This window comes from Antedon bifida, chromosome 8 (genome assembly GCF_963402885.1).
Source record: "Antedon bifida chromosome 8, ecAntBifi1.1, whole genome shotgun sequence".
Taxonomy (NCBI): Eukaryota; Metazoa; Echinodermata; class Crinoidea; order Comatulida; family Antedonidae; genus Antedon; species Antedon bifida.
The window spans coordinates 17755333-17767550 of record NC_136233.1 but is presented as its reverse complement, the minus strand read 5'-3'; the positions used below and the strand labels follow the sequence as shown (position 1 = coordinate 17767550).

The following is a 12218-nucleotide window of genomic DNA, read 5'->3' as shown; positions in this document are numbered from 1 at the left end:
GAAAAAAAAATCATTTAACTGAAATACAGACGTTTTTTTGTTAAAAAAATAACTTTGACTTCCAGTCAAAGTTTTCGATCAAACATATCCCATAATGAAACACGCTTGTTTGGCTACTCTGTATGCATAATCATAAAACTTCCTCACGATCTGTGTGAAAATACCTTCTCAACCGTGACGAGTTGTAAACAATCCTAATTAGCATATGCATAATGCGTACTCGTGGTTTGAAATCTTTGTTTACTTTCGCTCGCGACGATTTTCCAGACGAAATGTAATCAAACTAATTTACCTGTTAATTACGTAAACTTGTTGCTTTTGGCTTGAATTTTCGACTTAAAGTGAATAACTTTAATATTATTAATATTTAATATTAAATTTAGAATATTTTGACATCATTTTTTTGTGTTTCAAGGGACAATACATCTTTAAATATATGTGGGTTATTGTTTTGGTGGTTATCCATCCCGCTAAGTAAACTGACATTACATTGCAAATTTTAAATACCTTATGACTCAGTTCACTTACAGTAGTCCTTGTGTATACACAATTAAACAATACAACCAATTAAAACAATAAGTTTTTCTTTATTAAACAATTCATTAAATAATAGTATTCACTGAAAACCATGGAGGATTTAAATTAGGCCGATTTAATTCCTCCATGGAAAAACAAAAACATTTTTTTTATTTCTTTAAATAGTGCATCTCCCTCAAAATGAAAAAAACATGCATTGTGCTAAGACAACATAATAGCTAGCCCGTAGGAAAAGTGCTACAGCTCAACCTTGCCCAGAAAGCTTCAAGTTCATTTACTAGGTGGGGACCAGTCTATACAAGCCCAAGTAATATAAATTTCCTATTCAAGTTTGCAGCATCAAATGACCTAAAATTGTCTTCAATTACTAATACGCATTTACAAATTCCTTTTCCATAATTTAAACTTAAAATCACAAATACATGAAATAAATAAAGCTATCACTCTGCCCACTCTCTAGATTATAAAGAAATGTACAACAAACAAATATTGAATGTTTCTACGCTTTAAATTTCCATTAAAGTTTCCAAAAGTATATTTACATCTATTTATTAAATACTTTCATAGAAGGAAATTCTTCAATAAATTCAATAGAAAAAAAAAAAGTACATATTTTTTTTATATTGGTCACATGATTTAAATTATGCAGGTACAATCAACTATTACTGCATGCATGTTAGACTATTGCCTAAAAACAGGATTTTTAGGATTTCAATTCAATGATTTTCCTAAAATAGTGAAGATTTTAAAACCAACAACTTATATCACAATCATCAAGGCAGTATAAAAGCTGTTGTAAAAGACCCAAATAATCCCAACATTTTATCACAGCTTTATACATAATGTGATTGATCTAAAATGGTACTAGACTCCGGAAAAATATAGTTATCTCGGATAATAAATGCGATCAAATCTAGAATTGCCTTTTTAAGGTATTTGAGCCTTAAATTTCTTAACTAAATTGCATGTAAAGTGCCCTCTAATTTGTTTTAGTTTTTGGCCTAGTATAGAATTTTTATTATACACCATTTTTTCAATTGATGCTATGGTTGGGCAATATACAACTTTTAAAAGGCTTTATTATGGATATATCTAAAGCTCTATCTACACTTTATGTGAGTGCCCATATATGGACATGATGGACATGATATCACTACCAAATTTGGGCACTTTACACTAGTTTGATAGTGTTGACAAAGCTTTAGTTTGAGATATGAGACACAAACTTCTGATGATTTAAACCAATTATAGAGTGTTTGAATACAAGCCTAACATACCGTAAGCTTTTGTAAAGCATGTCATATTATGTGCGTATTCCATCACAAAGTTTACTATTTGTCTCTTTTATACTGGTGATTAGGACTCGAGGTTAAACAAAAGTACTTCTTCATACTCATTCTTTACTCCCTGTTAAAGATGGTTGATCCCTTGGCATTCAGGAAGTAGATAAGTGGAAACGATATTAGTATGACGACCATTCCAATTGAAAATATTAGCGACTGAAAGAAAAACAAAAAATATTAAATTTAAAAACTATACATATTAAATTTAAGCTTTATCTACACTATCAAAGTAGTTTGAAAAAAAAAGCGTGATGTGCCCAAATATGGTAGTAATATCATGTCCATCATATCCATATATGGGTATATCACAATTTGATAGTGCAGAAAGAGCTTTACTCTATTTGTTCATTAAAATTCCTAGTACCAATACATCAGGTATTTTATATTTAGGAAAGTATGGTTTGTACATCACATGTTTTCAACGGAAATGAAGTAAAGTTGAGAATATTATCCATCTTCTACAGTAATATAGTACTGTATAACAACAGAAATGTTGCAACTGTGTCAACTGTATTTCATTTTTTGGAAACACATGGTGTACCCTACTAGTGTATATTTTCTTCATATTTTTTTGTATTACATACATTTCAAGTATTTTTTGCAATTCTTTGACCTACTTTTATACAAAAATTTATGATCTGAATCAAATTTCTTACCTCCTGCTCCCGGCTTGGTTTTAAGAATAATCTAGCAGTATACGCGTTCCATACACTCTCAGTCCATGTTGAGTATTTCTCAGAAGTCCACTGAGGAAACCCTTCGACATCCTCCACAAATGCAGGTGATACAGCAGTTGTAAAGCCAGTGGCGCTTTGTACACATATACCATTCAAGTTTGGACCTTGCATATATGAATATCTATACAGCTATAAAAAGAATAAAAATATAGGTCATTGTGGGTTGGCAGGTATTATTTTTTCATTGTGACACACTCACGATGTAGGGTTGAGGCAGGGTCACAAAATTTTAGAGTCTTTTACCAACCTAATGCTATGTTTTTTACCAACCTATACACTAAGCCCGGAATCTGATCTAGTCTGGTGGTTGGTTGAAAATTTGGGTGTAGTGTTTAAAAGAATACAAGATTCATACAACAGATTCTGCATAAAACATGTGTGATTGAAAAAAACTTCATTGCTTCCCACGCATTGATTGACATGTTTCTAAGTCGTTGCAAATCAAAAGCTCCCTAATAGCATTGTGATGTACATCTGACCATGCATTATTCATAAATAAAAAAGTATTTTTATGCATACCTCATTTTCGTCATCATTTTTACATGTATCTTTATCTTCTTTATCAGTGTTTTTGATGTCAAGTGCTATAAAGTATGCTAAAAGATTATGTACTAATTTTACATAATTGCTGGTGGGACGCTGCACTCCAATATAGAATTGATAAGGCACATCAGCTAAAAAATGAGAAAAAAACCTTTTGTTAGAAAAAATGAATCATTATCAGACTGGAAGGATTGTCTTCTAATTGTAGAATTATTAGGCCAATGGTGTATCATGGAAAAATAGGTTAGGAGGAACAATTATACAGTCTTCATGTGTCTACGCATGTGTATCACAGAATTTACCTCGAGAGGACATTCATCGCGAGCTAACTTACACACGTACAGTTAAAACAAGGAATGACCTGGTTTAATGTTTTTAAAGTAAATATGCATTATTATTAATAAAATATATTATTATATTATTTATTAAAAATAATCATAATCATAATAATTTAATCAGCCTGACACAAGGGGCTATTTTCTGAACTAGTTTACTGAAGTAACCCCCTACTCGAATGATGAAATGGGCACAAAATGTAACTGGCCCTACTGTTTATAGTCCGAAAAATTTGTTCCACCACCAGAACTAGGAGTGAGTTCGCCTCGAACCCATTTCATTTATTTATTCGACATCATGTCCTGGTACCCCAAAAGCAACAGAGTCACCATAACATGAAATGTCTGGGGCCCCAGAAGAACTTAACTACATAAAATTAAAAATCAATATACAGTTCAAAATACATTAAAAATTGCCGATATTATTGGCTTTTTAGGTACGGTAAACAGCGCCCCTGCCTTAACCGCTTGGCCATTTGACCCACTTATTATTACTTTCTTTGCATAATGTTGTGTACTTACATAATACAGAAGAATCTTCCTCATCTAGAACAGACTGCAATAATCTACATGTAGGTTTATATAGGAAACAATAAATGAGTTCACCAGTCTGTGGAGAAAACAGAACATATTATAAAGTATTTTAATTTCTTGTATTCATACAGCATTTCATATTTTAAACTTTGCTTGATTAATGCCTATGGCAGATCTAGAAATGTTACAAGTTTAATAAAAATTTACAGAAACTATAGAAAAATAGATCCAACGCAGGTACAGAAACAAACAAAAAATGTATATAAAATAATAACAAAACTAATATATACTATCTATATTTCATATTTAAGGCTGAAGGAGAGGGTGCAAAGAATACTGCTATTTTTTAATTCCTTACAAAAATGTCATAAATGTAATTCAAAAACTATGATTAAAGCATGTAAATTTACTCACAAAACAATATGTCAATAACAGTTGTAGACATACAGTAAGTTGTAACTATCAGTTAAAATGTATGCATATCTCACTTAAAAAATACCCTGTTAAATACATAAAACAATCATTTGTCATAAATTAAACATAACTTGGGTATAAAGTAGTACTTACAATAGAAGCATTTGCAGTAGTTAAATTATATGCTTCATCAGATGTGCTACCACCAGCTTCTAAATACAATGCTTTAGCAATACCAGTTGCTACATTATTTAAATTCTGAAAAAGCAAATAAAATATTCTTTATCTATATATAAATTATGCTTAATTCTGACATAGGAAAGCACAATGGAAAAATTTGGTAAAGATTTCCGCGTTGGATACCTACCTGATCTATCTCAGATGTACCGCGAAACATAGATTAATAACATTAGTGTTATTAAGCCACTCATAGTGGTCTAGACTAGATCCATAAACCCTATCCCCATTAAATAGCTGACACCAAAACCAAAAAAGCCATGTAAAAGTCTTGGTGTCTTGGCCTTTAATAATAACCCTGTATTCATTATTACCAAGTATCAACACACTGCAGAACAGTAGTAGTTCAACAAATAAATAAAATAACAAAATGTACTTCAATTTACATTATAAATCAAATTGCAAATATATAATTAAGCAACTAAATGTGTACTTTGGCATGAATTATCACACACAAAACAAAATCAAATACCCCTTTCGCCTAGAAAACGCTAGGAGTTTAAACACACCTCATGGTGTCAACAACTGGTGTGTGTAAACTCTTTGCTAGGCGATTAAAAAATTAACACATTTTAGAATGTTGTACATACATCTGTTAGAACACCTTTTGTTTCTTCTTGTCCATCTGTGAAATTTAATCCTAGAAGCGCCGCCACTTCAAAACGACTGTTATAAAATCTAAAATATAGAAAAGACTAATTATTCATAACACATCCTTTAAATACGACGTAAAGCTGTTGGTCCCGTGTAAATAAAGTGCATGTTAAAGAACATGGTACTGTATACTATTTGAAAACAGGTTTTGTATGATGCCGAGTGTGCTGATACGGGTAGGCAGTGGTGGTTGGCGCTAGCTGCACTGATGGCTGCCATTGGTCTGTGGAAAGCCTAATTCCAAACATTGTTATTTTTCGGTTTAACTTGAGGAGTTTAAGGGTCTTGTATTGTTTGAAGGTTTGCATGGCATATGTTGATATAAAGTTTGTGGTACACCACAAACATATAGTTTTGCAAAGAACTGTTGAGTTTCTCAACAATCCCACTTTTAAAGACAATTAAAGTATATTGATCGAAACGTCAAGAAACTCAACAGTTCTTTTCACCAATATATATATACGTGGTGTACCGCAAACTTTATATCGAGATATAAAGGTTTTGATTACATACAAATTTACCTTGTCGACATTAACCATATTTAAAAAGTTTTTTTTTACAGAAAAAGATTATCAGAATTTAAAAAAGAGAGAGATAAGCACCTGTTATTATATTCTCTTTGATGATCAGATATTACAACACCTGGGATGGTATTATCTTCACGTAAAAAGCTTTGAAATGACGCCGGTGGCAGGCCTTGTCCATCAGGAGCCTTTTCTAGTTTTACTTCTGTAGACTCAAACCCAGTTTTTAAATTGTTGATAAATTCCTACAAAAAAAAAATATTATATATACATTTGAAATGAATGAAATACTATGTAGCCTAGCAATACTGCTGAAATGAAAAAAAAAGAACAAAAAAAGAGAAAATTTCAGCCAAACTTGAATATTCCGATTAGTGTACGCACACGGCACAATAAACAAATTGGAACTGTATAGTAATAGTATGCAAATGAGATGGAATAGAAAATCTGGCGATGGGATGTAAAGTCGTTTATCCTATGCACATACATCGCGCATGTACACTATTAAAAAGAGTAGGGAATCATCTCTGTGTGATGACCATGGTAGGCACTGCGCTGTGGTTGGATCAGGGAAGGCGCTGCACTGTGGCTGCCGTGAGTTCATAGTTGGCAAATTCAAATTTCTTGTTATATGACGACAATTACATTTTGTAAAACATCACTCAATTATACTTACACTTGTTTTGCTTGAAGGTGTTTTGTCGTGATGCGCAAAGTATTTCTCATTTTCGGGTAGACCTAGCTGCCTGAGCTCCAGAAACATTGCAATATTTGTGAGATTTACTAAAGCTGGTTGCTCCTTTTCTTTGTTCATTTTCACAGGATATTGTCCTCTTAACATATCAAATACAGTTCGTGATGAGCCAATGTAGTCATAACTTTCCTGAATTTATACAATAATTATAATAATTTATTAAGGGAACAGAATGATTCCACTGCAGTGTTTAAACAATTAATCATGATTTTGGGAGTAAACACACTCTAGTGAAATCTATACAAACTGAAATTATACTTTATTTCAGTAAAAAATGTAGTAGCATAATTTTGACATGATCGCTAAAAACATACACATAACATTTCTGTACCAACATTTTTGTATATACGTAAAATACTCTAATATTAAAAATTGATTATATTTCAAGCAAATTTTAAATAATTTTTTGTACAGTATCTCCATTTATTGAGGATTTTAATAAATTGTTTTTACTATATTACTAAGTTAAATGGCATATTATAGCATAGAAATGCTCATGTTTGTGTTGTTTTAGTGCTTTCTGTATTAGTGCAAATTTTCTGTGTAAGTTTTATTTATATATATATGATGATATGCCAGTTTTTCAAAACAAATTTCTGTTAATTCTTTTTAATAAAGAAATAAAGATACTATGACTATAGTGATAGGTGACAGAGAGAAGCGTACTAAAAATGATTTTTTTTAAACTTACCCCATGGAAAAATTCGAACATTATAGTCTTACTAAGATTCTTCCTTTGCTCTGTATTAAGACGGCCAAGAGCGTACGCCGCCGATAGTAACGTGATGAAACTTGTAGCTGCAAGTTCCACACCGGGTTCTGGCGTTACATCATAAAACAAGCTTGTAGAATCTAATGGCGCTGCTGCTATGATCACAGATTCCTGTTCAAGTGGATTTTTCTTATTTGTACCTGTCAGTGTGCCATATACATTGCTGTCGGAGAGTGGATCGCAGTACCGAACTTCTTCAATGTTTGTCGGTTGGTTTGTTCGTCGCATACATGTTTCCGTATCCACTGCTCCGTGCATAAAGTCCATTAGTTCAACTGCGCATAAAGGATACTCGCGTGCCTTACCTTTGTCTGGTATATTCTTATCAAAGTAACACTAAACAAATAAAATATATAAAAAAATGAAACATGCGTTACTGCTTTTTAAGACCAACGCACTATTGTAACTGGTAAGAGATGATTTAAAATCATGAACTGATTGAGAATAAAGAGTGATGTGGCACAGACTAGCTGATCCAGGACATAGCATGGAGGTATTAAAGAAACACATTGAATCAGATTTTAGTTGAGTCTTTTGAACAGACTGCCTGTGCTGCAAGACAATACATAACGTGTGCGATGATATTTTTATCTCGTGCCCTTTTTAAAACTATTGTAAAATTAAAACAATAGTATTGAATGAATTAAGATATAAACCCGATTTACTATCACACATGTTATAATATATCTCCAAAGGCAAAAAATGACAATGCTGTGGGTATCAGTGGCTGGATCTCAATGGAGATACAAAAAAAAAAAAGCGAAAAGCTAAATCAAAACGATAAGTAAAACAGCCAGAAAAGTTAGCAGAGCTTTCGGGCAACACTAGCCCTTCATCAGTGCAATAATATATATATATACAAGCATAATTTTGGCCAAATTCAAATAAATTGATATGCAATTCATATACTATAAATTGATATGTAATCCGAGTTAATTAAGGTTTTCCAAATGTTACACCTGTAATATGTCTTTTTATTTAAGATACTACTTACTTTAAGAATGCTCTCGACTTCCTCCTTATCTAACAGGGAAAAAATTGGTATGTTGAAATCATGAGCAACTAAATTGGTTCCAGCTACATTCCACTTCATATCACAAGCGCCATAGCCTACAAAATGAATAACAACCAATGAATCAAATAATCAGTGTGATGACAATAAAGCTCTGTCTACACTATGAAAAAATGTGATTGTGCGCATATGTACACGATGATGTCATATCACTACCATATTTGGGCGCATCACACTTTTTTTTCACAAGTTTTTTGTCAGACAGAGTTTAAGGGAATGCCTAATATGTTATTACCTAAAATTATTTGCCAAGGAAAAAAATTGAAGGTAAGATGAGGTCAAGCGCTATTTCCTAGGAAATAGCGCTTGACCTCATCTATGAAGTACTGTTTGTTGATTTATTTTTGATTAATTTATTTTTCTTTTTTTGCAATGGTGACAATTTTCGTACTGTACACAAGACTGTACATTCAAAAGACCATGATCAGCACATTGGGAGATGACATCTTACTATTCTCAAATAGTGTACCAAGTTCTTTGGTGGTGTGTGTATGTATAGTATGTGCATGGGACCAGCTTCAAATCCAAAAGACGATTTTTTCATTAAGATTATAAAGTGCCTTGATTATTTAAATTGTTATCTATTAAGATACAAAATGTTTACATAACAATTCCTTATTAAATATCTAATACTGTAAACAGTTATTAATTTATCATCATAATTTATTATATAACATATTAAAAATGTGCACTTTCAGCAACAGAAGAACCTTGTTACTAAAAGTTTTGTTTGTGAGGAGTCTCTGTGACAAATATTTTGAATACAAATATTAGTTTGCGGTACACCACATATTTTCAAAAAGGGAATAAAGGATGGTTAAGAATGTCTTGACTTTTATGTTGTTATGCTACAAACAACTGTCTTCTGCAGAATGTGAACATCATAGTTGTCCAAATGCAAAATGTGGAGGCTAGGGATAGTCACGCAGTGTGGCCAGCGATGGAAATCAAATTATGCTAGGTGGCAGCACAAAATTATGCTAGATTATGCTAGGCACAATTATGGTCAAATGTATCTGGTGGCGGTGTATGTATATAAAAAAGTGAGAAGCAAAAAAAAAAATATATGATGCAGGTTATGCTAGATTTTATAAAATTATGCCTAGCATAAATGCTAGATGGGTCAAAATTATGCTAGATAACATAATGATGCCAGATTTGGCCACTATGGTGTGATGTGTTCACTTACCATATCCTTTGTTAGGACATGTCTGGTCTGGTGAGAATGAGAATGTCTCATTCATTACCTGATCCTCTACATGTGTGTGTATCACCATCATTCCATTTATTTTACTTGAATTCATTAGAGCATTAAGTACTTCTCTGCAAACAAATTAAAAAAGTAAACAATAAGTAATGTAATGAATACATGAAATTCATTAAAAATAATTTTAAATAACTTTTTTTATCATATTTGTAATTTAGTTTAATTTAATTTTTACCATTTTGATCTGTATTGAAGTAAACAGTGTAATTGGACCAGTGACATTTTTTTTTCAATTGCAGACAGTTACAGTCAGAACAATTTGACAGGGGCTATATTTTAATTTGTTCACAGTTGGTTCGAAGAAGTTGCTGATTTATTTGTACAACTGTTTAAGTATTACAATAGGGAGTTTTAAATTGCACAAGAGTATGAAAAAAAAACAACTGATCATCTGCACATGCTCACAAACCAATTAGCGTTGTGATAGCAGACCTACTAAAGTAAACTTACAATGTAAACATGTGTGGTGTTAATATTGGCATGTATGGTTGATGAGGCCCAGTATGTATTAGCCAGTCGAGGTCTTCATATTCTTTGATGTAATGCACGACACCCGTGTTACCATTCATATCACCTGACAAGTACAAAAATTAGGTTTTTACTCATCATTCAATCGCTGAAAACTGTATACCATTGGGTTGGTCTACATTGTTGAGAATTTAAAAATTCTCTTTTTTGCTGTTAACATGCATCAGTACCATATTAGACAATTTAATTGCATTCAAATCTATTTATTAACTCTCTTTATTTACTCTTGAGTTTTTATTTATATTATTTTAAATTATCAAGAAATTTAATTCTATAATTAGTACTTTGAAAAAATTGTAAAAAACATAAATTGCAGCTACAAAGGTAAATTATCTTTAAGAAAAATTCTTTTTTTTATGATAAAACATTTGCATACGCCTAGACAACAAGATTTGTTTGTTTTATAGGGCCAAATAAAAACAAAACATACTTGAACATCCTGTTTGGCCATTTCGGTTAAACCTTCTTACACATGGTGAAAAGCTATCAATATCTTTGTATATCAAATCTAGAGTCTTCCGATCTGTAAAGAGGAAAATAAACACATTTCTTTTGTTTATTATGTTTACCAAATTGAATTTTTTGTAACATAAAAAATAAATCTGTGAAAAAAGATTGGTTAATTGGAACCACCATACCACCAACCAAGATCATATAATATGCGACTCATTGGTATACTCTCGGCCTGCAATCCAGAGGTCGCAGGTTTGAATCCGTCATTATACCATATAAATGAAATGAATGAGTAGGCCTAGGCAAGAGACCTATTATTATAAGGCCTACTACTAGCTAGTAGGCTCTAGTAGTAGTAGTAGTAGGCTAGCCTAGGTAGTCCTAGCTAGGCCCTAGCCTAGGAGTAATAATAATTTCCATTTATTATGAATATGTCTAGGCCTAGGCTAGGCCTAGATCGAAATAATTGGAATTATTTTATACTGCCGTTATTGATAACAAACTTTTATTATTAAAAAAAGCAACCATGGTATTTTATTTTATAATTGCGCTAGGCTAAGCCGAGTAGTAACTAACAGGCCAGCTGGGAAACCATTTCAAACGGAAGGATTATCCGCGTCAGCCGTCGTCTGTTTCAGGAAGGCCAGCCTAACTTTATCGGGGTTGATTTTAAGGGTAGAATGCAGCATCGGAGTGCTTAAAATAAAACAGTATTGTTTATTAAGCATTACGACACTCATTATAAACCATAACTTACCAGAAAACACACAATTTAACAACAATAAACAACAAAGAGCACCGAGATACTTCCGCACTGCCATTTTAACGACGATGACTAACTTTGTATTTTTAATACTTACGAGTGAGCCCTCTATAGTTTTGACGGGCTCAAACTTTTTTGGACGGGCGGACCAAGCCTAGAATTACAGTAGACTTAATGAATATAATTGTATCTAGAAGGTACATTGAGAAATAGTATAAATTAAATTAGAACTTTTTAAATTGTTACCACTACTGACTCGTACGGTTAACCATGTTATGTACCGCTTCTATTGAAAAAAGGCAAATATTGGCGTACAAAAGGTGGGATAAATTATTGAGAGCTTAAACTATTTATTGTGTTTATTATATTTTTAAGCAAGTTCAAAGGTTATTAAAAAAAAATAGACAGCGGGAAAAACGCAGACAATCTAGCATACGGGTTCTGTCCTACCATCTCAGACCACTTAGACAGCACGAGAGGCGAATTGAGATGCAGGTAAGTTTAGATGTTTTGTTTCGAAAATATACGAAAATCGAACGTAAATATTGCATCAGCTGTACTGAAGAACAACCTGTACTATCCAAGAATAATAGCTAATAATTTATTTCACTGAAACACTAAAGTACGGTCCGAAATAAAGTTCTAGTTTGATGTGATTCCCGAAGCCATTTCGTTGGCACCATCCGGGCGCGCAGCTTACGGTTCGAGAACAACTCAACACACTGAACTTGTGTGTGTTCAGAACCACTTA

At 32.4% G+C, this 12218-nt stretch overlaps 1 protein-coding gene across 1 annotated transcript; it reads right to left on the bottom strand.

Annotated features, from left to right (window-relative positions):
• Positions 1-567: 567 nt before the first annotated feature.
• LOC144850173 (nicastrin-like) lies at positions 568-11551 on the bottom strand. Its single transcript, XM_078707400.1, has 14 exons — positions 11462-11551; positions 10682-10774; positions 10174-10297; positions 9646-9779; positions 8379-8494; positions 7304-7720; positions 6535-6741; positions 5937-6103; positions 5271-5358; positions 4597-4701; positions 4018-4105; positions 3137-3291; positions 2537-2746; positions 568-2036 (listed from the first exon to the last, which is right to left on the bottom strand). Exons 1-14 carry the CDS (start codon positions 11523-11525, stop codon positions 1938-1940), a joined length of 2067 nt encoding a protein of 688 aa, XP_078563526.1. The 5' UTR covers positions 11526-11551; the 3' UTR covers positions 568-1937.
• Between the last annotated feature and the right edge of the window lie 667 nt (positions 11552-12218).

Coding starts and splice junctions, on each gene's coding strand:
- LOC144850173 (XM_078707400.1), bottom strand. CDS start 11,525: ATGGCAGTGCGGAAGTATCTCGGTGCTCTTTGTTGTTTATTGTTGTTA. Junction 8,495..9,645: donor ATGTCCTAACAAAGGATATG/GTAAGTGAACAC, acceptor TTCATTTTGTAG/GCTATGGCGCTTGTGATATG. Junction 7,721..8,378: donor AAGTCGAGAGCATTCTTAAA/GTAAGTAGTATC, acceptor TTATTTGTTTAG/TGTTACTTTGATAAGAATAT.